Below are 23,909 nucleotides of genomic sequence, written 5' to 3'. Positions count from 1 at the left end.
TGTGGGCGTTTTTCAGACGTCGTTTTGTACGACGGTGCTTTAGGGCCACTGGAGGGAAAAAAGTGGAAAATGTGTGAGTTTATTACGATGCTAACAACCGGCATCTATGCTAACTCACTTCCCATGAGTGTATATTTATGTTTCTGATGAATCCATCCCAACGTGTGACAACCTTAGGATGATGATGTTTATTGATTGTTGGGCTAAGATGCTAGCGGTAGCTTTCACTTGTTGTCATAGCAACGGCAAACTTGTTTATATCAACTATATAGATTTATAAATTCGCAAATTTGCGACTTTTTCCCTCTATCATCCATCGGCTCCATTTTTTGTTTTTTCTTCCCTACAGTGGCCCTGATCCGTCCTCGGAGGTTTTGTGTGTTGATATCAGTAAAATAATAAATACATTTAATAAAAAAAATCAGTGTTTGCAGGAACTCAGACAGACAGGCGGAGATCTCGTTGGGACAGCATTTAACTGAAACGAATCACAACGTCTTGTTTTTTTATTGATATGCTTCTTCCACTGTGCACTGATCCATGTTTAAAAAAACACACACTCACTGCTGCTCACTTACAGTACGACAAGTAGGAATTCTGGGGGAAAGCGATTTAAAAAGGGGAGGGACAAGATTTCAGAGCACGGTACATAAATATGAGTTTAACATGCACAAAGAGATCCGATGACGAGTATAGGTTTTTTTTTGCTGCTGCTTTTGCTTGAAAAGGCTGGTGGCTGGTAGAAGGGGGGGGGGGCAGTTTTACAGTACAGTACTTGGTTTCCATCACATCATCAAACAGGGAGAGAGGAAGGCTATCCTAAGAAAGAGACAGAAGTATATGGAAACGTTTCTTAAAGCCGTGTACAAGTGGAGATATCGAGGGATCTGAACCTGCAGCGGGGGTCAGGACTTGATCCCGTTCTGGATCAGACTCAGATTAGAGGTCTCAGAGGGGGAGTGATTACCTTTATACGATGATGGGGGGGGGGGGGTCTGTAAGATATGGAGGCGGCGGACAGCGGGAGCATCGAGTGGCCAGCCACAAGCATCAAACACATCTCTGTGTCTTCTTAAGTTATAATGTCTTTTCTTCTTTCTCCTTTACGTCACTCTATAAGTTTACATACTGTACATTTAACCCCCTCCCCCCCCCTGCAGGGATGGAGAGGACAGGGAGGCGGCTTCTTACACTAACATTCAATACTGAATAAACACGGGAGGGAAAACACACACACACACACACACACACACACACACACACACACACACACACACACACACACACACACGGTCGCTCAAACGGAAAGACATAAGATTTAATGCTTCACAACACAGTCGCTTAATGTACAACACACTTCATCTTTTATGGAAAAAAAAAACCTTCTTCAGCTATATTACAAATAAAACCTCTCCGGGTGTCACACACACACACACACACACACACACACACACACACACACACACACACACACACACACACAGCGTTGATGGCAAAGTCCTTGCTTTTCTGTGACTCCGAGAGAGAGAGAGATGGGGGGGGGGGGGCGTCATGGCGACGCAGCCGTGTGGTCATGAGGAAGAGACTGAAGTGGCGTAGAAAGGTGGAGTGGTCCTTTTTAAAAGAGGGGGGGGGGGGGGGGGGGGACAAAAAGTGCCAAGGTAAAGTGAATTCAAGTAATGTGTGCTCTATACACAGGAGAGGGAGGGGGTGGAGGGGGGCGAGTCCTGTGGCTCCACAACAACAACAACAACAACGCCGGCGCCACTACTGGCTCTTCCTGTGTTCAGTCAGGCTCGCCAACGGGTCCGATTCCCCGCGGCCGGCTCTGGAGAGGAGCTCCGCCCACTTGGCCTGCAGTTCTGCGTCTTGGGCACTGAGGAGCAAAGTCTGCTGGCCGTGAGCGAGCCGCAACGCGTGTTTGATGTCGGGCTTGTCGCCTCCCGACGGCGGCGGCGGCGGCGGCACCGCGCTGACCTCGAACCCGGCGAGAGGCACCGCCCTCGCACCCTTGGAGTCCTGCAGGGGAAAACGAGTGAATGAGGAGAAATCTGGTGGTACTGGAGATTAGGTTTCTCTCCAATAAAGAGAATCTATCTGTGTAATACCCCCCCCCCCCCCCCCTCCTCTTTCTCTATAATCAGGGAAATGCTCGTTCCAACATCCACATTAATCCTAATCCTGGGAATGGCAGTTTTCTGTGGCGGGGGGATTGGGGATATTAGTCTTGGAAATGAAACCGAGGGCGGCTTTAACAGGGCCATCCGCCGTGAATGACAAGAGAATCGCAGTCTTTAGCCGCTTGATGATTGCTTTGGGAATCTTTTTTATTTTTATTTGGAGCAATCATGTAGAGGAGCGCCCGTGAAATGTATCTCCTTTGGGGATTTGCTGCTTCACACACACACACACACACACACACACACACACACACACACACACACACACACACACACACACACACACACACACAGAGCCAAAGATTTCAAGGAAATCCCAAACAGTTGCTTCATCTGGTTGCCGTCGGCGACAGCAGCAGCAGCATCAGCAGCAGCAGCATCAGATATACCTGAGGTCAAATTCAGGACAGGCAAATCCTCCTTGCCCAAATCTACAGACAGTGTGCAGACGAGCTGGCACAGGCGGGGGGGGGGGGGGGGGGGGGGGGGGTAATCAGCTGATACACGGGAGATGACACAGCCTTTCTGTGGTCATGTGGGGGGAACTTGAATAGCTAAATCACAACCCTGTGCAGATGTGTGTGTGTGTGTGTGTGTGTGTTACCTGTCCGCTGCTCTGTAAGTACAGCATCAGGGGCTCCGCCTTGGTGACGGCCACCCACATCTTGGACCAGCTCTTCCCTTTCTCCTGCACCTGAAGGTGACCGCAGAGGAGGCAGTTCTCCCCCGTCAGAGACGTCGGCCGCTGAAAAAATAGAATGTAGAAGTTTATATATGTATATATATGTAAATAGCCCAACCAATGACAGATCGATCTATCTATCTATCTATCTTTGTGAATAAGCTTCTAATTGAAATCCACTTGACTCATATTTTCGTGGATTTGACGAGACACTGACGGTTACGTAACGAGAATGTAGGACAGGGTGAGATTTGTACACGACAGGTGTTCAAACGGCCTCCTGTCTAATCCTTGTAGGGCAAACAGCTCCCCCTTGTGGTGGCTAATCTCACTGCAGGTGAGCTTTTTTTAATTTCTTTTTTTAAATTAGGTGGGGTAGATATAGTAGATATATGTAAACAGCGTAGCATTCAGCTTTCCAGTGTAACCACGGGAGACGGTACAACATCCAAGACAGACAGACAGACAGACAGACAGACAGACAGACAGACCTGAAGCAGCTAGACTGTGGAGTCTGCAGATGCGACAGATCCTCCTTAAGCTCAGATCGCATTATGATATGAGTCATCAAAGAGGGATAAGGTGATCTTTCAGTGTGCATATCTGTGTCAACTAAATTTAAAAAACTAAATATAATGTGGGCAATGATGACTTTAAACAACACAGTGACTTTTTAGCTCTCGATGGACATGATGAGAAAACTGCTTCTTTTAGTCGCCAGCAGGCCGATCTGGCTGCTGAACCCCGGCTGACATCGACCGTTGGACCGGCATGAAATAAAAACCGCTTTAATGGTTGAGCGTCCTTGTATTTTGTTTCTCACCTCAGGTGCAGCTTTCCTCTTCTGTTCGCCGCCCAGCGTCTCCAGGCTGAGGCTCGCCTCGAAGCACTCCGGACACACCCGGCTCGTCTTGTTGTCCAAGGTCTTGGAACACTTTGCACAGATGGCCTGCAGGAGGACAGGGAGATAAAAGAAGGTTCATTCTCCGTCCTTTCACCGCCGCATCGCGCCAAACAACCGTCGCTGTGCTCACCGCTCCGCAGGACTTGCAGTGGTGTTTGCGTTTGGTGAAATTGAAGCTCTCGTTGCAGCCTTTACACGTCTGCTTCTCTTTGTCCTTTTTCCTGGAACTCTTCTGGAAAAGAAGAAGAGAATTCACAGTGTGAAGGTTGTCCAGAGTGTTTCAGCAGACCTGAAGGAATCTTCAATCTCTGTCTTCTATCAGCCCCCCCCCCCCCCCCCCTCCATCTGACCCCGTCTTAAGCAGGGGTCAGATGGAGGATGTTATTGCTATTGTGAGTAAATCCATTTTATACAGATAACACAAGACCTTTATGTCCATATAGGTTAAAACCTTTAATCCTTCAAGCTCATTTATACTCCAACTATTCTGAGGTGCTGCATTTTCAAATATTCTGTTTTACTTTAAAGCCTCAGTGGTTTACCTACAGGTGTTTTCACTTAATCTTCCTGATTAAAAGGCCTGTTCTCGTGGCTCATTCGCCGAAATCAGCCGGGTGGAATGTACTCATGTGTGGGGGTTTGGGTTGGAAACATAAGCTGCAGGAGTTAGCACGACTGCCGTGTTATTAGTTGTATACAGAATTTGATTAAACATTGTCCTCAAACCCTTCTCTGCTGTTTCTATTATTAGTTGATTGTGAAAAATTGGATTTAAAAAAAAGTTGCAATACAATAAAATATAAACAAACAATATTTAGTGGGAAGTCGCTCAACATCCGATCTGATCTCTGCAGAAGAATTAACATCTCCTTGTTAATACCTTATTTTCTCTAATACACATAAAAGACCTTTTTCCAGGCAGCAACCTCTGGTTCTGAAAAGTGAAGCCAATTGCATTCTTTGAATAACAGCCAGCAGGGGGCGACTCCTTTATCTGACTGAATAGAAGTCTATGAGAGAATGTTCCTTACTTGTTCCACTTGATTTACTATCTCAGTAAACATGAGTTTAATGTATTAAATTCTCTAGTTTCAAGTCTTCTTCAATCCAGCACGATGTTCATTTAGTACATTATGTTCCATTTAGAGTTAAATAGACGATAAAACAACTTCACCGTGTGTTTTCAGTTCATTAAAACGTCACTTCTGGTTGCTAAGAAATGACAAAAATGCTGATCTGGACGCTTTGCATCGTCCACATTTCAGCTCGTCGGAAAAGCACGGGTGTGACTGATGTGCCAATTAGAACAGTCATTCTTCATGTGGGTGCGCTTGTTCTGGTACTGTGTGTGCTGAATCACGGTCAAAGCTACTGGGTCACCAAATGGGAATTAGCCATTGTTAACTGAATGAGTTAGACCTACTATGTCGGGGCAAAGGGCCGACACGCCTGCTGTTGTTTCCTGACGTACAGTACGTACTCGTCACGATGAGTCTCAACGCCAATGCTTTAAACTGCAACGAAGCCTAAAAATAACTTTATTCTATCCAAGGGTTGTCGTTTTTTTTGCCTGAGAAGACACTAATCCTGAAATAAATGCCGTCCTCTAACTGCTCAGAAAAGCTTTACGTGATTTTCAGGAGACAATTAAAAAAAAAAAAGGTACACCGCTTACACTGCAAATTTGAGTTTACAACCATTTAAGGTGACATTAAAAAGGTGATAAATGTTATTTTCAGATTTGTTAATTCAACTGTGAAAGAATCGGCTTTGAGGGTATAACTTGATGAGTGTATGTGGGAGGGGTTTGTGGTAATTTGATTGACTGCAAGTAAGTTTGCTAGTAGTGGGTGCCCAGTTAAAAACATACTATAAACCGTAACCAGGCAACACCTGCATTGAATGAAAGGTATTATTTCATCTACATGCTGCATAAACAAATTAGAGCTTAATCAAGTCACTAAGAACTAACACAGTGGGAGAAATTGGGGAAAAGACACGAATAATTACCACATAGGTGATTATTGTTATTATATAAAACCTGGTATCCCTATATAATAGTATCTTACCCGTTCATGCAGCCTTTCGCTGTCCGAGTCGTTGCACCAGGGACCCTGAGGAGAAAAACATAAACATACTGAGCAGCAGTAACACATCTCCACCACTAGGTGTCAGTCTCCACCTTCTGAATCAAGTCCTCTGGCTTTGTGTCAAGTTGACTTTTTGGCCAGCGTCCAGCTCCAGCCGGGGCCCCAAAGTGGGTCAAAGCAGATCCATAAGAGTTTTTGTATACACTTTGACTTGGCTTTCCCTATTAGGTCATGAGAGAGATCTAGACGGGGAGACTCGCCGACGCTACGTGTTCAACTGTCAGGGGATGGAAAGAAAGAGCTTCTTTATGTGTGTGTGTGTGTGTGTGTGTGTGTGTGTGTGTGTGTGTGTGTGTGTGTGATACAGCCACGTCCATAGATGGGAGAGCTGCTCTGGCAGACAAAGGCCAGACTATGACGAGACTTGTGTGCGTGGCGTACCCACCGGCCTCCACGTGATTCACCGCACGGGATGACCTCGCTAATTGACTGATCAATGAAGTGAGTGATGGAGAGTGAGACTGACCGGTGACTCGGGGGCGTGGTCATCTTCCCTGGAGAAGGAGCTGTTGAAGGCCTTATTGAACGTCTCGCTGTTTTGTTTGTGCCGTTCGATCGTGGCCAGGATCACCTGAGAGTCAGAAAAGATTACGAGGACGGAGCAGGGAAAAAAGAGAAGGGATGGATTATTGATCGGACACATATTTTGAATTTCTCGTATGTACAGGACATGACAGTAAATTACAGCATGATCTTATTCATGAAAAATAGAAGATGAAGTGATGTAGAAAACTTTCCTTTCCCTGATTGGGAAACATAAATACCTTTTTTGTGTGTCTTTTTCCAAGTTTACACTTCACTGTGCAGTGCTTTTGAGAACACATCCTCTATTAATTCTTAGCATTTCTCTCATGCTTGCAGACTAAATAAAAAAAAACCCTCCTCTGTAATACGCCCACCCACCCTCCTCCTCTTCCAGTCTGCAAAAATGTTTTAATCAGCTTTGCTCTGCTGTAATGTGCTAAATGGGCAATAATGAGGACTTCATTGCAGACTATCATTTCCACACATACCAAATGAGTGTAGGGAGGAAGTCTTTGCTAATTCCATCCTCTAATAAAGCAGAACTACCAAAAGGCTCAGATGCCAAAATGCTGCATGTGTGCATGATAGATATATGAGCGTACTTAGTAAACACGTGTGTGTGAAACTTGCCTGAATCCAATCTTCTTTCTCCTCCGCTGTCCTGCAAAGCAAATAAAAGCTCATGAGATCAATCTTATATAAATAATAATTATCTGAACCAGTTTGGTTTGTTGGCTAGGCAGGTAGCAACTGCAGCTGTGTAAAGATAGACCAGTAAGTCTGTCTATTTACAGCAGCAGCTAGTTGGTAACAGCTAACAGGAGCTAACTGGCTAACAGGAGCCTACTGGCTAACAAGAGCTAACTGGCTAACAGGAGCTAACTGGCTATATTTGGTAGCAATTATTCAGCTTGCTGGACATTATACTTATCTAGCTAACGTTAGCTAGCTGGCTATGGTAGCACTTACATGATACCTATCTAGCTAAAGTTAGCTAACTAGCCATATGTGGTAGCATTTATTAGGGCCACGGGGCAATCGCACCGAGCACTGGTCCCTACAGCTATAAGCTGAAGGGACCAGTGCTCGGGGCGAAGCCCCGAGCACTACTGCTATTCATAGGATTTTTTCCTACTTATTGGTGGAAATGCTTTAAAGCATTTCCAACCTATGTTATCCTAATCTTTATTATTTTTTTTATTTTTTTTATTCTTCTTCCGTACGTTTTTTGGTCGTCTCTAACTTCTGCATACTTTCAGCTACAAAAACCATTGAACTATCAAAATGTTCAGCTTTTTCAGCTCTTTTGTGCTGATTTTCAACCTTTTTTCTACCTTTCATACTTTTTAAAATATTCAGCCTTTTCCATATTTTTTTTTCAATGCATTCCTATGGAGATCAGCCTGAAAACCTCTTTAACATCCTCCTCTTTGAACTCCGAATACTTTCACATACTTCCACCTACAGACTCCATTTAAACTTTAAACAACCTACAAGACTTTGAACTATAACACTATTACTCAGTGTTTTGATATCTTTTACAGTTTTTCTATAATCACAGTTTATGTTTTATGTTTTTTTCAGACCTCATCAGAGTTTATAATGGGTGTGTATTGCGCCTGCTAGAGTGGGTGACATCATCGCTTAGAGTGTGAGAGCAGCCCAGCACACTTCAGCTTTTTTTTCTTTCCAACCTCCTCCCGGCCACAATTTTCACGTTACAGATGTGATATTTTCCAATTTTGTAGACAAACTTGTCCTGTCTCTATCAATGTGCTCAAAAACTCTGTGAGATTTACAGAATTTGAACTAGCAACCTCTAAGCGCGGCCACGTCGGTTTTTTCTCCCAATGGGCTGCCATACAAATTGAGAAACAGATTTTCACAGAAACCTGAAAGCAGGGCCATTTCTAACTCGCCCTAGCGTCCACATTTCTGACACTATGAAAAAATGAAAGTGATCAGTGTCTTCAGCAGAGTCTTGTGGCGCTAACAGTGTGAAACATTTGGTGATAGGAGTCTCATTGTGAGCGTGAGAAGCTTTTGTTCGGAGCCTCCGCAAAGCCGAAATGGAGGAATAGAGACAGGCAGTTACACACACGCATAGAAGGCTTTGATCTCTGTGGCTTTGATCTTTAGAAGTGACAGCAGGTGTGCTCTGATTGGCTGACAGGAGCAGCAGACAGGAGCAGTCAGTGGGATTTGTAGTTCTTTGTAGTTCAGGCATACTTTCACCTAGAAACTCCATTTAAACTTTAAAATGTAGACACAAGTCTGTCTATCTCTCTCTGTCTCACTCTCTGTCTGTCTGACTACTACTACTACTACTTCTCCTACTAGCCTACTACTGATACTACCTCCACTACTTGTAGTAGTACTAGTACTACTACTACTTCTACTACTGATACTATGTCCACTATTTAAACTTTTACTTGTACTACTACTCCTTTTGCTACGAGCCTACTACTGATACTACCTCCGCTACTTGTAGTAGTACTAGTACTACTACTACTACTACTACTACAACTAGCCTACTACTGATACTACTTCTAATACTTCTACTACTAGCCTACTACTGATACTACCTCCACTACTTATAGTAGTACTTGTACTACTACTACTTCTTCTACTGCTGATACTACGTCCACTACTTGAACTTGTACTAGTACTTCTACTCCTTTGCTACTAGCTTACTACTGATACCATGTCCACTACTTGTACTTGTACTAGTACTGGTACTACTTCTAGTTTACTACTGATACTACGTCAACTACTTGAACTTTCACTTGTACTACTACTCCTTTTGCTACTAGCCTACTACTGATACCATGTCCACTACTTGTACTTGTACTAGTACTAATACTACTACTACTAGCCTAATACTGATTCTACCTCCACTACTTGTAGTAGTACTAGTACTACTACTACTACTACTAGCCTACTACTGATACTACTTCTAATACTTCTACTACTAGCCTACTACTGATACTACTCCTTCTACTTCTATTAGTACCCTACTAATACTACAAACAAAAAGAACATTCAAATATTAAAATGTTCAGCTTTTTAAGGACATTTCAACTTTTCTTCAACATTTTTTTGCCTTTCATATTTTTTGTAATAATTAGGTTTTTCATATTTGTTCAGCTATTTAGCTTATTTCATACGTTTGCAGATATTTAGCTTTCTTAATATTATTTTCAAATATTTAGCTTTTTCATAATTTTGCACACAGTCAGCTTTATCTTACTTTTCACATATTCAGCTTTTGGAATATTCTCTACAGCTATTCAGCTTTTTCATACTTTTCATATATTCAACTTTTTGAATATTCTCTTCAACTATTCAGCTTTTTCATACTTTTCACATATTCAGCTTTTGGAATATTCTCTACAGCTATTCAGCTTTTTCAAACTTTTTGCATATTCAACTTTTTGAATATGCTCTTCAGCTATTCAGCTTTTTCAAACTTTTTAAATATTCAGCTTTTTTTAATATTCTCTTCAAATATTCAGCTTTTTCATACTTTTGCACATATTCAGCTTTTTTTAATATTCTCTTCAAATGTTCAGCTTTTTTAATATTTTCTTCAAATATTCAGCTTTTTTAATATTTTCTTCAAATATTCAGCTTTTTTAATATTTTCTTCAAATATTCTACTTTTTTTTCAGTGTTGCTTCAGCATTAAAGCATTTCCACGTATTTCCGCAGGAAATGCATTTTCTAGTTAGGGCCACGGGGCAATCGCACCGAGCACTGGCCCCTACAGCTATAAGCTGAAGGGACCAGTGCTCGGGGCGAAGCCCCGAGCACTACTGCTATTCATAGGATTTTTTCCTACTTATTATTATTTTGCCTTTTCCGGACGAATTTCGAGTGCCTAAAACTTCTACAGCGATAAGAGTTGTAGGACAAGTGATATATCAAAGCGTGTGGTTCGATCGGGATCGGCGTGCTATTGCTTTTCTTAGCCGAACACGAATTTTTCGCGACGTAAGTCGCGAAAAACCAACGAAATGTTTCCCATTGAAATGAATGGGATGAGCGGAAAAAAAAAAGCAGAAAATGTCGTTTTTCAAACACCTGTTGCTCAGGCATACTTTCACCTAGAAACTCCATTTAAACTCTAAAACGTAGACACAAGTCTTGTGTCCTCGTGTGCCAATCCGCGTTTCAATAGGTCATGTAGTTTCTGATCAATCACTGTTCAATGACCATGATTGTTTTGGGAGAAATCATGAGTTTATAATGGGTGTGTATTGCGCGGAACCTTCTGGGCTAGAGTGGGTGACATCATCGCTTAGAGTGTGAGGGCTTCTCAGATTTTTTTCCTTTCCAAACTCCTCCCGGCCACGATCTTTACTCTACAGACGTGATATTTTCCAATTTTGTAGAGAAACTTGTCCTGTCTCTCACGATGTGCTCAAAAACTCTGTGAGATTTACAGAATTTGAACTAGCAACCTCTAAGCGCGGCCAAGTCCATTTTTTTCGTCATCCGCTCCAATGTTAATTGAGAAGCAGATTTTCAAAGAAACCTGAAACGAACAGCATTTCTAACTCGCGCTAGCGTCCACATTTCTGAGACTAGGAAAAAATAAAAGTCATCAGTGTCTTCAGCCGGGTCTTGTGGCGCTAACGGTGCGAACATTTTGGCAATAGGAGTTTCGGTGTGAGCGTGGCAAGCTTTTGTTCGGACCCAACGCAGAGGGGGAATGGAGCGATAGAAAGACGCAGACAGAGGCTCCAAAGCAGTCATACACATGCAGCAAGGGCCGTTGCCATGGTGACAGCACTGTGGGGCACTGATCTTCATAACTGACAGCAGGTGTGCTCTGATTGGTGGACAAGAATGTACTAAAAACTACATTTATAGTGGGATATGTAGTTTTTTTAGTCAAACGTCTCCTTCTCGTCCATACTTTCACCTAGAAACTCCATTTAAACTTTAAAATGGAGAAAGGAGTGGTGTGCTCTGATTGGTGGACAGGAATGTAGTAAAAACTACATTTAGTAGTGGGATATGTAGTTTTTTTAGTCAAACCTCTTCTGCTCGGGCATACTTTCACCTAGAAACTCCATTTAAACTTTAAAATGGAGACACGAGTGGTGTGCTCTGATTGGTGGACAGGAATGTACTAAGAACTACATTTAGTACTGGGATATGTAGTTTTTTAGTCAAACCTCTTCTGCTCGGGCATACTTTCACCTAGAAACTCCATTTAAACTTTAAAATGGAGACACGAGTGGTGTGCTCTGATTGGTGGACAGGAATGTACTAAGAACTACATTTAGTAGTGGGATATGTAGTTTTTTTAGTCAAACGTCTCCTTCTCGTCCATACTTTCACCTAGAAACTCCATTTAAACATTAAAATGGAGACACGAGTGGTGTGCTCTGATTGGTGGACAGGAATGTACTAAGAACTACATTTAGTACTGGGAAATGTAGTTTTTTTAGTCAAACGTCTTCTTCTCGTCCATACTTTCACCCAGAAACTCCATTTAAACTTTAAAATGGAGACACGAGTGGTGTGCTCTGATTGGTGGACAGGAATGTACTAAGAACTACATTTAGTAGTGGGATATGTAGTTTTTTAGTCAAACCTCTTCTGCTCGGGCATACTTTCACCTAGAAACTCCATTTAAACTTTAAAATGGAGACACGAGTGGTGTGCTCTGATTGGTGGACAGGAATGTACTAAGAACTACATTTAGTAGTGGGATATGTAGTTTTTTTAGTCAAACGTCTCCTTCTCGTCCATACTTTCACCTAGAAACTCCATTTAAACATTAAAATGGAGACACGAGTGGTGTGCTCTGATTGGTGGACAGGAATGTACTAAGAACTACATTTAGTACTGGGAAATGTAGTTTTTTTAGTCAAACGTCTTCTTCTCGTCCATACTTTCACCCAGAAACTCCATTTAAACTTTAAAATGGAGACACGAGTGGTGTGCTCTGATTGGTGGACAGGAATGTACTAAGAACTACATTTAGTAGTGGGATATGTAGTTTTTTTAGTCAAACGTCTCCTTCTCGTCCATACATAAAACAACTCCGTCTCGTTTGAAATCTCGAAGAATCTCATCGTAATGTACAATCCGGCAGTAGCCCCCGTGGCCCTTTCAAAATTTCCCGGCGGGGGAATTTTCTAGTTATTATTATTTTGCCTTTTCCGGACGAATTTCGAGTGCCTAAAACTTCTACAGCGATAAGAGTTGTAGGACAAGTGATATATCAAAGCGTGTGGTTCGATCGGGATCGGCGTGCTATTGCTTTTCTTAGCCGAACACGAATTTTTCGCGACGTAAGTCGCGAAAAACCAACGAAATTTTTCCCATTGAAATGAATGGGATGAGCGGAAAAAAAAAAGCAGAAAATGTCGTTTTTCAAACACCTGTTGCTCAGGCATACTTTCACCTAGAAACTCCATTTAAACTCTAAAACGTAGACACAAGTCTTGTGTCCTCGTGTGCCAATCCGCGTTTCAATAGGTCATATAGTTTCTGATCAATCACTGTTCAATGACCATGATTGTTTTGGGAGAAATCATGAGTTTATAATGGGTGTGTATTGCGCGGAACCTTCTGGGCTAGAGTGGGTGACATCATCGCTTAGAGTGTGAGGGCTTCTCAGATTTTTTTCCTTTCCAAACTCCTCCCGGCCACAATCTTCAATCTAAAGACGTGATATTTTCCAATTTTGTAGAGAAACTTGTCCTGTCTCTCACGATGTGCTCAAAAACTCTGTGAGATTTACAGAATTTGAACTAGCAACCTCTAAGCACGGCCAAGTCCATTTTTTTCGTCATCCGCTCCAATGTTAATTGAGAAGCAGATTTTCAAAGAAACCTGAAACGAACAGCATTTCTAACTCGCGCTAGCGTCCACATTTCTGAGACTAGGAAAAAATAAAAGTCATCAGTGTCTTCAGCCGGGTCTTGTGGCGCTAACGGTGCAAACATTTTGGCAATAGGAGTTTTGGTGTGAGCGTGGCAAGCTTTTGTTCGGACCCAACGCAGAGGGGGAATGGAGCGATAGAAAGAAGCAGAGAGACGCTCCAAAGCAGTCATACACATGCAGCAAGGGGCCGTTGCCATGGTGACAGCACTGTGGGGCACTAATCTTCATAACTGACAGCAGGTGTGCTCTGATTGGTGGACAAGAATGTACTAAAAACTACATTTATAGTGGGATATGTAGTTTTTTTAGTCAAACGTCTCCTTCTCGTCCATACTTTCACCTAGAAACTCCATTTAAACTTTAAAATGGAGACACGAGTGGTGTGCTCTGATTGGTAGACAGGAATGTACTAAGAACTACATTTAGTAGTGGGAAATGTAGTTTTTTTAGTCAAACGTCTTCTTCTCGTCCATACTTTCACCCAGAAACTCCATTTAAACTTTAAAATGGAGACACGAGTGGTGTGCTCTGATTGGTGGACAGGAATGTACTAAAAACTACATTTAGTAGTGGGATATGTAGTTTTTTTAGTCAAACGTCTTCTTCTCGTCCATACTTTCACCTAGAAACTCCATTTAAACTTTAAAATGGAGACACGAGTGGTGTGCTCTGATTGGTGGACAGGAATGTACTAAAAACTACATTTAGTAGTGGGATATGTAGTTTTTTTAGTCAAACGTCTTCTTCTCGTCCATACTTTCACCTAGAAACTCCATTTAAACTTTAAAATGGAGACACGAGTGGTGTGCTCTGATTGGTGGACAGGAATGTACTAAAAACTACATTTAGTAGTGGGATATGTAGTTTTTTTAGTCAAACGTCTTCTTCTCGTCCATACTTTCACCTAGAAACTCCATTTAAACCTTAAAATGGAGACACGAGTGGTGTGCTCTGATTGGTGGACAGGAATGTACTAAAAACTACATTTAGTAGTGGGATATGTAGTTTTTTTAGTCAAACGTCTTCTTCTCGTCCATACATAAAACAACTCCGTCTCGTTTGAAATCTCGAAGAATCTCATTGTAATGTACACTCCGGCAGTAGCCCCCGTGGCCCTTTCAAAATTTCCCGGCGGGGGAATTTTCTAGTTCTGCTTGTTGTAGGCTACGTGATACATATCTAGCTAACGTTAGCACACTGGCTATATATGGTAGCATTTATTCAGCTTGCTGGACATACCTATCTAGTTAGCTGACTGGCTATGGTGGTTTAAGAGGTTCCACATCTAAGTAACAAGCCAGCTTTAATAGTGGCAGTTAAATGGATGATTCTTAGAGTTACACTGTCATGAAAAGTGATATTGTGGAATAAAAGTCACATTACAAAAGAAAACGTGGCATTAATTAGTTTTACTGGGGGATAAAATAGGCCTATCATATTTCTCATGGTATTTTGCTACTATATGATCTGTTCTTTCTAATTTCTTTTAAAGAGACTTCTGAAATTATTTTTGATTTTTATACGGTGTACTTAATTTATTATTTATCATTATTATTTATGTAAGTGCTGAACACTTTAACAGCGAACGTCGTTTCATACAGAAACGGCACATTTTCAAATGGCACTTCTGTCTGCTGTTCTTTCCTCTTTCTTGCCAGTTGATCCGAATGTCTTTACCTGGCTTGCAGCTCCAGTGAACGCTGCTTGCCGATGATGGCAAACGTGTGAGGAAGGTTCTGCTTCACGTTCGCCTGCACCTGAGGTCAAGAAACGAGAGAAAATTGCAGCCACCGGAATAAATAAAAAGGCCGATGTAGGGGGAAGCAAAAAGACATCTAGCAAAATGAGAAAGCAGCACTGCACCTCCATGCCGGCGATGTCGATCCTCTCTCTGACACTGAACTTCTGTCCCATCAGTCTGAGTTTAGGCACGCAGTAAAGCACCATGTTGTTGAACTACAACGGGAATGGATGGATGTATTTAACAAGAAATACAGAGAATGAGGCATATATCATGGAGTTTAACCCTTCGGTCCCCTCACCAGGTAGAGGTATCGGTCTTGTGCTGTTCCGTTTTTGGCTGACATCTTCTTGATATGTCCTTCTTTGATGAGCTCATTGGCCGGGTTCACGATGTCCTCCTCACCGCCGAGCCTTTCGTAAACCTCCAGCAGCTTGTGCATCTTTTCCTGAGAACACAGGAGGCAACAGGACAATTAGAAAAGCAATGAGGACACTTGGGGAGTGAGAAGTCATTCATTCGTAGGGGTATTCAAGGCATTTATCGATTCAAACACATTCGTCTGCTTTAATTAGGATGTGAGAAATACGAGCCAGACGGAGGAAAAGAAGAGATGAAGAGGATGAGTTGTTAAAACGTCACTCAGGCTTCCGCAAACTGTGAAACCCGAAGGCAGGAAATGGCAAACTTCCTGTCTGTACTCAACGGCGCTCACTCCCTCAGACACACTTTGCAACGTTGCCGACTGACAGCATCAGCAACTCTTCGATTGAGTAACACGGCGGCTGGTTGTCATGCGGCGAAAGACTGTCGAAAAGACAAAACACAACAGTGTGATATAAAAAGTCTTACCATTTTCCTGATTGCTGCGTTGGAGTGGTTCGCTGCAGTCGAGATCAGCTCCACAGCCTCTGAAACAACACACAAAAAACAAACGTAAGCAACGAGAGGATAAAACCTGGAACGATGACATCACGTTTGAGTAAAGCTGCAGAGAAATCAATCTCTTCTAAAGTGCTTGTTGCTCATTGAAAATAAGATGTCACTCTTGCTGTATTCTATCAAATTTAACAGGATCAAAGGCTTAACATGAAACACTCGGCGTGCATTAGACGGGCTTTTAACCAGCAGGCAGCCCCCCCCGTGAGCACCTGAGTCGGCCATCTTAAATCACGGCTTGCGTAAACAGAAGAGACGCACGCAGCCGGCTGGGAGGAAACGAGGTCACAACAACCGTGATGAACTGCTCTGCAAACGGGGTGGATGAAGGGGAAAACCCTTCAATACCACGACGTGTTAATGCTCAGGTAAACGCAAAAACACACATGTGGGAGGACAGAGGATCAGGGTAGATGGATTGTGTTTTTCTAAGAGGGACACGGTGACCTGAGGTGCAGAGTGTAATCCGTCTCTAACAGGCAGAAGATGTAACTAAACACAGACATCATGCTAACACAAGACTTCCTGCTTCTGGAGTCTTGTTACTTCATTTAAGTACCTAATGGAACGGATCGTCCTCGTCGTCACCCATCGACCCATTTGAGTCAGCATCGACCCAATAAACCTACCAAATTAACCTACTTTGGGATTTTACTTTGAAAAGAGGCTGCATGCGTGTAACAAGCGTTATCAGGGAATTTTATTTTGAAAGGACACAACTGACTTGCCATCCCTCGAGTTCGAAAAAAGTAAAAAAAAAAAAAGTGAGGCTAATTCTCAAGTGCCTTAAACTTGCATTCTTTCTAACATCCAGCAGGGGGCGACTCCTCTGATGCATCACAGAGAATCACTGGAAACAACGAAACCTTCTTTGTGCTTCCGCCACCTCTGATTATTGCATCACTTTGAGCTGAATGACAACACTCACATCTGCAATGGAAACAGTCCAAACAAGATGTATCTTATCTTAACCGGAACACCGTCATCGTGACGTTCCTTATCCTTCTATTCAGTTAAATACACAAGAATGACTTGTAAACTCTCTCAAGTCAATCAATCCACCGACGCACGTCTTTGATACGATGACATACGTGTGACATGTGAACATCTATGAACGGTGAAACTGAAAACAGGCTTGAGAGGAAGACAGAAAGCTGTGATTGAAAACGTCCGATTGTCTCACTCTCTGCGTCTTTCCGGTCCAGAGCGTCTTGGGGCAGCTTCTTCAGGTAGTCTTTGAGCAGCATCTCGTAGCGAGGGATCCTCTGGACCGGCTCCAGCATGTGATGCTGCAGCGTCAGGTTCCCGCACACGTCCTGTTTCTGTGGAAAAAAACGAAGATTCCAACGATTATGTCATGTTGAGATATGAGAGGTCACACATCCAGATCCAATCGAACAATAGAAAAGGAATCTAGTATACTACTAATAAGCACAGCTTTGTATTAGAAAAAGGGGAAAAAACGCTTTGAAATCCTGCTAATTGACCCATCAGGCGACCCCTACCTGTATGTTCTGGACGACGCCCTTGAACTGCGAGGACCGCTGCGTCCAGGTGTTGACCAGGTCCATGGCCCGGTCGAAGTTCTTCACGTACTCCCCGTACATCTTCATGAACGGAGCCAGTTTCTGGAGGATGTCTCCGATCCGCGGGTTGGCGTCCCTGCAGCGAACACGGCAACGTTTTAATTGTATGGCCATTATGGAAAACTGAGTTTGGGAAAATATGAGTCTATATTGTAATGGATGAGACAGTTTTCTTTAATGTTATTTACAGTATTGTGTTCTGGAGCTGATCGGAAATCAAATGTTTATATGAAAAAAAAAGGTTTTCCTTTAGTTTCTCTCTGCTCCGTTTTTTTTTTCCTACAGTGGTCCTAATACGCCGTTGTAGCTTTCACAAACATGTTATTATATTATTATTAAATAAATGATTAATCCTCTATAGATAGATGAATGTACATAAATCTACTTGTTGACGCCGTCGGTTTTTAATGGATGCAAAAGCTACAAGTCGCAGCTGAGAATCCTCCAAAACCTCTTTTCCGAGGTCAGTTGGTTAATTAAAGATTCAATTACCTCTTTCCTCCACATATTTTCCAGAAAGCACAGATGGACATTTAGGTTGCCAATAAAAGTTACATCACCGCGGATACGCGACAGGAAGCAGTGATGTCATTCTTCAGAAATAAAGTAGAAAACAAATCTCAAGCACATTATCGGGGGATTTCACAAATATAAACCACCTTTGTGGTTGAGTGAACCCGTTTTTTGAGCCTTTAACAAGACTATAAATGTGTTGGAGCCACATTGTGTCAGGTGACTTCCCTAAACACAGCTCCCCAAGATGAGTCATTATCGACCCAGAGAAACAGAAAATGGGGATTAATTCTACCCCCAACCTGGCAACCCGACTGAAAACCCGACTAAAAGGCAGAGTTTTACTCATTTGATGTCTTTATTCTCTCACCATTCACCGGTGATGCGCGTCTTGAGCTCAGGCAGCAGGAACTTGTCGTGGAAGCAGTAGATGGAGGAGATGTTGGAGAAGATCCCCGTGATCACGTCCTGAGGGATCCCAGCCTCCGTGAGCTTAGTGCAAAATACCTGAAGAGGGACAGAAAGAGGAAACTCTCAACAGCTGTTTCCAAAAAACCTTCAAATCAGCCTCCTATTAAAGGAGCAGGCATGTAAACACAGTCGGAGAAGTTTCCGTGTTGTTTATCCGAGTAAACATTTCCTCCACATTCGGCTTCTTTAGTGTTATTCAGTACTGGAGATGGAGTCTCGGTCTCTAGGGGGGTCTCAGGACCAGGTTTTCAAAAGGTCTCGTCTCTAGGGGGGTCTTAGGACCAGGTTTACAAAAGGTCTCATCTCTAGGGGGGGTCTCAGGACCAGGTTTACAAAAGGTCTCATCTCTCGGGGGGGTCTCAGGACCAGGTTTTCAAAAGGTCTCGTCTCTAGGGGGGTCTCAGGACCAGGTTTTCAAAAGGTCTCGTCTCTAGGGGGGTCTTAGGACCAGGTTTTCAAAAGGTCTCATCTCTAGGGGGGGTCTCAGGACCAGGTTTACAAAAGGTCTCATCTCTCGGGGGGGTCTCAGGACCAGGTTTTCAAAAGGTCTCGTCTCTAGGGGGGTCTCAGGACCAGGTTTTCAAAAGGTCTCGGTCTCTAGGGGGGTCTCAGGACTAGGTTTTCAAAAGGTCTCATCTCTAGGGGGGTCTCAGGACCAGGTTTTCAAAAGGTCTCGCCTCTAGGGGGGTCTCAGGACCAGGTTTTCAAAAGGTCTCGTCTCTAGGGGGGTCTCAGGACCAGGTTTTCAAAAGGTGTTGGTCTCTAGGGGGGTCTCAGGACCAGGTTTTCAAAAGGTGTTGGTCTCTAGGGGGGTCTCAGGACCAGGTTTTCAAAAGGTCTCGTCTCTAGGGGGGTCTTAGGACCAGGTTTTTTAAAAGGTCTCGTCTCTAGGGGGGTCTCAGGACCAGGTTTTCAAAAGGTCTCGGTCTCTAGGGGGGTCTCAGGACCAGGTTTTCAAAAGGTCTCATCTCTAGGGGGGATCTCAGCACCAGGTTTTCAAAAGGTCTCATCTCTAGGGGGGTCTCAGGACCAGGTTTTCAAAAGGTCTCATCTCTAGGGGGGTCTCAGGACCAGGTTTTCAAAAGGTGTTGGTCTCTAGGGGGGTCTCAGGACCAGGTTTTCAAAAGGTGTTGGTCTCTAGGGGGGTCTCAGGACCAGGTTTCAAAAGGTGTTGGTCTCTAGGGGGGTCTCAGGACCAGGTTTTCAAAAGGTGTTGGTCTCTAGGGGGGTCTCAGGACCAGGTTTTCAAAAGGTCTCGTCTCTAGGGGGGTCTCAGGACCAGGTTTTCAAAAGGTCTCATCTCTAGGGGGGTCTCCGGACCAGGTTTTCAAAAGGTCTCGTCTCTAGGGGGGTCTCAGGACCACGTTTTCAAAAGGTCTCATCTCTAGGGGGGTCTCAGGACCAGGTTTTCAAAAGGTCTCGTCTCTAGGGGGGTCTCAGGACCACGTTTTCAAAAGGTCTCATCTCTAGGGGGGTCTCAGGACCAGGTTTTCAAAAGGTCTCATCTCTAGGGGGGTCTCAGGACCAGGTTTTCAAAAGGTCTTGGTCTCTAGGGGGGTCTCAGGACCAGGTTTTCAAAAGGTCTCGTCTCTAGGGAGGTCTCAGCACCAGGTTTTCAAAAGGTCTCATCTCTAGGGGGGTCTCAGGACCAGGTTTTCAAAAGGTCTCATCTCTAGGGGGGTCTCAGGACCAGGTTTTCAAAAGGTGTTGGTCTCTAGGGGGGTCTCAGGACCAGGTTTTCAAAAGGTGTTGGTTTCTAGGGGGGTCTCAGGACCAGGTTTCAAAAGGTGTTGGTCTCTAGGGGGGTCTCAGGACCAGGTTTTCAAAAGGTGTTGGTCTCTAGGGGGGTCTCAGGACCAGGTTTTCAAAAGGTCTCGTCTCTAGGGGGGTCTCAGGACCACGTTTTCAAAAGGTCTCATCTCTAGGGGGGTCTCAGGACCAGGTTTTCAAAAGGTCTCGTCTCTAGGGGGGTCTCAGGACCACGTTTTCAAAAGGTCTCATCTCTAGGGGGGTCTCAGGACCAGGTTTTCAAAAGGTCTCATCTCTAGGGGGGTCTCAGGACCAGGTTTTCAAAAGGTCTTGGTCTCTAGGGGGGTCTCAGGACCAGGTTTTCAAAAGGTCTCGTCTCTAGGGAGGTCTCAGGACCAGGCTTTCAAAAGGTGTTGGTCTCTAGGGGGGTCTCAGGACCAGGTTTCAAAAGGTGTTGGTCTCTAGGGGGGTCTCAGGACCAGGTTTTCAAAAGGTGTTGGTCTCTAGGGGGGTCTCAGGACCAGGTTTTCAAAAGGTCTCGTCTCTAGGGGGGGTCTTAGGACCAGGTTTTCAAAAGGTCTCGGCCTCTAGGGGGGGTCTCAGGACCAGGTTTTCAAAAGGTCTCGGTCTCTAGGGGGGTCTCAGGACCAGGTTTTCAAAAGGTCTCGTCTCTAGGGAGGTCTCAGGACCAGGCTTTCAAAAGGTGTTGGTCTCTAGGGGGGTCTCAGGACCAGGTTTCAAAAGGTGTTGGTCTCTAGGGGGGTCTCAGGACCAGGTTTCAAAAGGTGTTGGTCTCTAGGGGGGTCTCAGGACCAGGTTTTCAAAAGGTGTTGGTCTCTAGGGGGGTCTCAGGACCAGGTTTTCAAAAGGTCTCGTCTCTAGGGGGGTCTCAGGACCAGGTTTTCAAAAGGTCTCGGCCTCTAGGGGGGGTCTCAGGACCAGGTTTTCAAAAGGTCTCGGTCTCTAGGGGGTCTCAGGACCAGGTTTTCAAATAGGTTTTTGTTATTGTTCACACCCAGGAGAGGAAGCTGTGGTTGGCTGGGAGGAGATGTCAGTAACCCCCTCAAGGTGTTGGTCTCGGCCCTGACTTAAGGTTGCCGTGACAACAACACCGGTGACCGGTAGCTGCATATGAGTCAACCGAAAACCGAGGCGTGTCCCATGTCATTATGGGACACGCCTATAAAGGCTCAAATATAAATGAGGGATACATCACTGTGAGTTTACCTTTTCATGGTAAAACCATGGCTGACATTGAGGAATGTTTATTATTATAATGGAATAATTAATAGTAATTTCATAATTGCAGCTTGTTTTATCCGAAACCAAAAAGATTTTCAACTTACGAGGATGTAAAAATCAGCAAATTGTCAAATTGTTTTTGTTGTCGCATCCCTCCTGATGCCAAAAATGCATTTTGTTGCCCAACCTTTGTGTTGCTCGTCTACAGGTTCCTGCATGTTTACATGCTTTTATGTTGAAAAACCTCCAAAAACCTGTCTGTTTTAATGTGTTGCAACAGAATTGCGTTGCTAGGCAACGGCTCGGTTGCACGATTCCTGTCCGCGCCGACGTCATTCACATTCACTGCAACCGGACGAGTCGTGGTTAGCATGACTCAGCATGTGGAAGTCGTTAAGTGACTCTGGAGGAACTTGTTATCAGAGAATCACCTCGATGATGTCACAATGATGATGTCATCAGGGTTATCTCGGCTCGGAGACTAAATCCGGTAACAGAAAAGCTGCATGTTTACCATCACACCTAACGGAAGATATTATGGGATGCACGATGGCCGATGACCGGGAACTAAAGGTTGGGACGTCAGGAACTAAAGTATACTTATAATAACTGTATAATAAAACATAAAATATAAAATAGTAGCGGTCTTACAAGGTTCAGGTTCAGTGAAATCAAACTTAATGATCTCCCATCACCTTTTTGCTTCCCCACAGCAAAAAGGAGAGACAGGATCGTTTCCATGGCAACCAGTGTCGTGCAAAAGTGCTGCGACACAAAAACAGGAAGTTCGCCCGTGAGGCTTCTCTGCCCCCAGGAGTGAAACGCACCGCATCGGTCTGGTGACACGAAGCCAACAAAGAGGAAGAGGACTCGAACCGCCGGCAGGAAACTCAAACACGAGTAAACAAGAAGCTGAAATTAGGACGAAATAATATAGAAATATCTGTTTATACAAGTTTTAGTCGCTCACAATCAGCGACACTGACAGCTAGAGGCCGCCAAATCCTATAAACTGTTTCAAAATTATTAGTTTTATTCAAGTAATTGTACGGAAATGTAAATACTGTATGGTTGTTGATGAAAACTAAATAACAATTTAAAATAAAAAGTTTAACTTTTTATTAAATAATAATAATTTTTCAAGCAAAAGTTACCAAAAAAAAAAAAGAAGTAAAAAATACTAGCTCCAGCTACTTTTTGTTTTTAAAGATACTAAACGGAACATCTTTGGGTTTTGACTATTAATCGGATCAAACAAGGAATTCATATCCGTCTTCTTGCACTTTGGGATGTTGTTATGACCGTTATTGATTATTTCCTGATTTAAGACACCAAATGACGAATAGATTAAACGAGAAAATAATCTTAAAATTGGATCCTTGAGGGAAGTTTAGCTCAGTGTGACCTCGATATGACCTTGCATCCTTTACCGGCAGCGATCGATAGAAAAGAGTAAAAAAAACAACAAAAAAAACTCAAATATAATATTAGATTTTATAATATATGATGCAGAATTCTCATCGACTCCAACAAAACAGTGAAATCGTTGAGTCCAAACTGTTTTTAAAGAGATTTCTAATCGTCAACCCAGTTAGGACACACACACACACACACACACACACACACACACACACACACACACACACACACACACACACACACACACACACACACACACACACACACACCACAATATGTGCAGCTTTATACATACACAGTTCAGGTTTGTATTTATGCTGCACATGTATAAATATAAACACACACACACACACACACACACACACTCACACTCACACTCACATGACCGTGTTTACTGTGCTCTGAGTAATCCGGTCTACAGAGAAAGGGGGTTCTTGTCCGGCGGATCACACGGGGCCAGCTTTAATCCGGCTCAGCCCTGACCTCGAGCTCTGAGGCCGGTTTGAAATGTGGACCGGAGGGAAACAAACAAACAACGTCACCTGGTCCAGGAGGTTCAGTCTCTTGACGTAGGCCTCTTCGGTGTGGAGGAGCTCTTTGGCGATGTTCAGGAGGTTCTGGGTCTCAGAGCCCTGACGGACGGACGGACGGACACCAGGGATTACATGTGAAAACAGAGACACAAACATGAGAACAGATAGAAAAGCTTATGTGACTAAAACACCAAGACTTTAAAACAGATTCAAACAGGGTTTCCCTGCAGGGCCACAGACCCAGAACCACTTACTTCTCCTTCCTGGAGAACTACTCCTAAATATGATGATGCATTTAAGGTCGGTGCTTAAATGGTCATTAATATGTGGAGTCTGCAGTAGTTTAAATGTAAAATATATGTATATATATGT

The 23,909-nt window shown here is 43.6% G+C and overlaps 1 protein-coding gene across 1 annotated transcript; it reads right to left on the bottom strand.

The window, feature by feature from the left end:
• Window positions 1–491: 491 nt before the first annotated feature.
• Window positions 492–23,693, bottom strand: LOC311010378 (FYVE, RhoGEF and PH domain-containing protein 3-like; the record flags this gene model as incomplete). The annotated part of the gene is made up of 15 exons (XM_084040893.1): window positions 492–2,019; window positions 2,785–2,925; window positions 3,686–3,811; window positions 3,897–3,998; window positions 5,836–5,880; window positions 6,383–6,487; window positions 7,072–7,102; window positions 15,022–15,101; window positions 15,208–15,300; window positions 15,387–15,533; window positions 15,938–15,996; window positions 17,208–17,346; window positions 17,530–17,686; window positions 18,494–18,630; window positions 23,547–23,693. The coding sequence occupies 15 exons, from the start codon at window positions 23,691–23,693 to the stop codon at window positions 1,768–1,770; spliced, it is 1,761 nt and encodes a 586-aa protein (XP_083897019.1). The 3' UTR covers window positions 492–1,767.
• Window positions 23,694–23,909: the final 216 nt, after the last annotated feature.

This window comes from Eutrigla gurnardus, assembly GCF_963514095.1.
Source record: "Eutrigla gurnardus genome assembly, contig: SCAFFOLD_145, whole genome shotgun sequence".
Taxonomy (NCBI): domain Eukaryota; kingdom Metazoa; phylum Chordata; class Actinopteri; order Perciformes; family Triglidae; genus Eutrigla; species Eutrigla gurnardus.
This window is presented reverse-complemented; position numbering and strand designations above follow the sequence as displayed.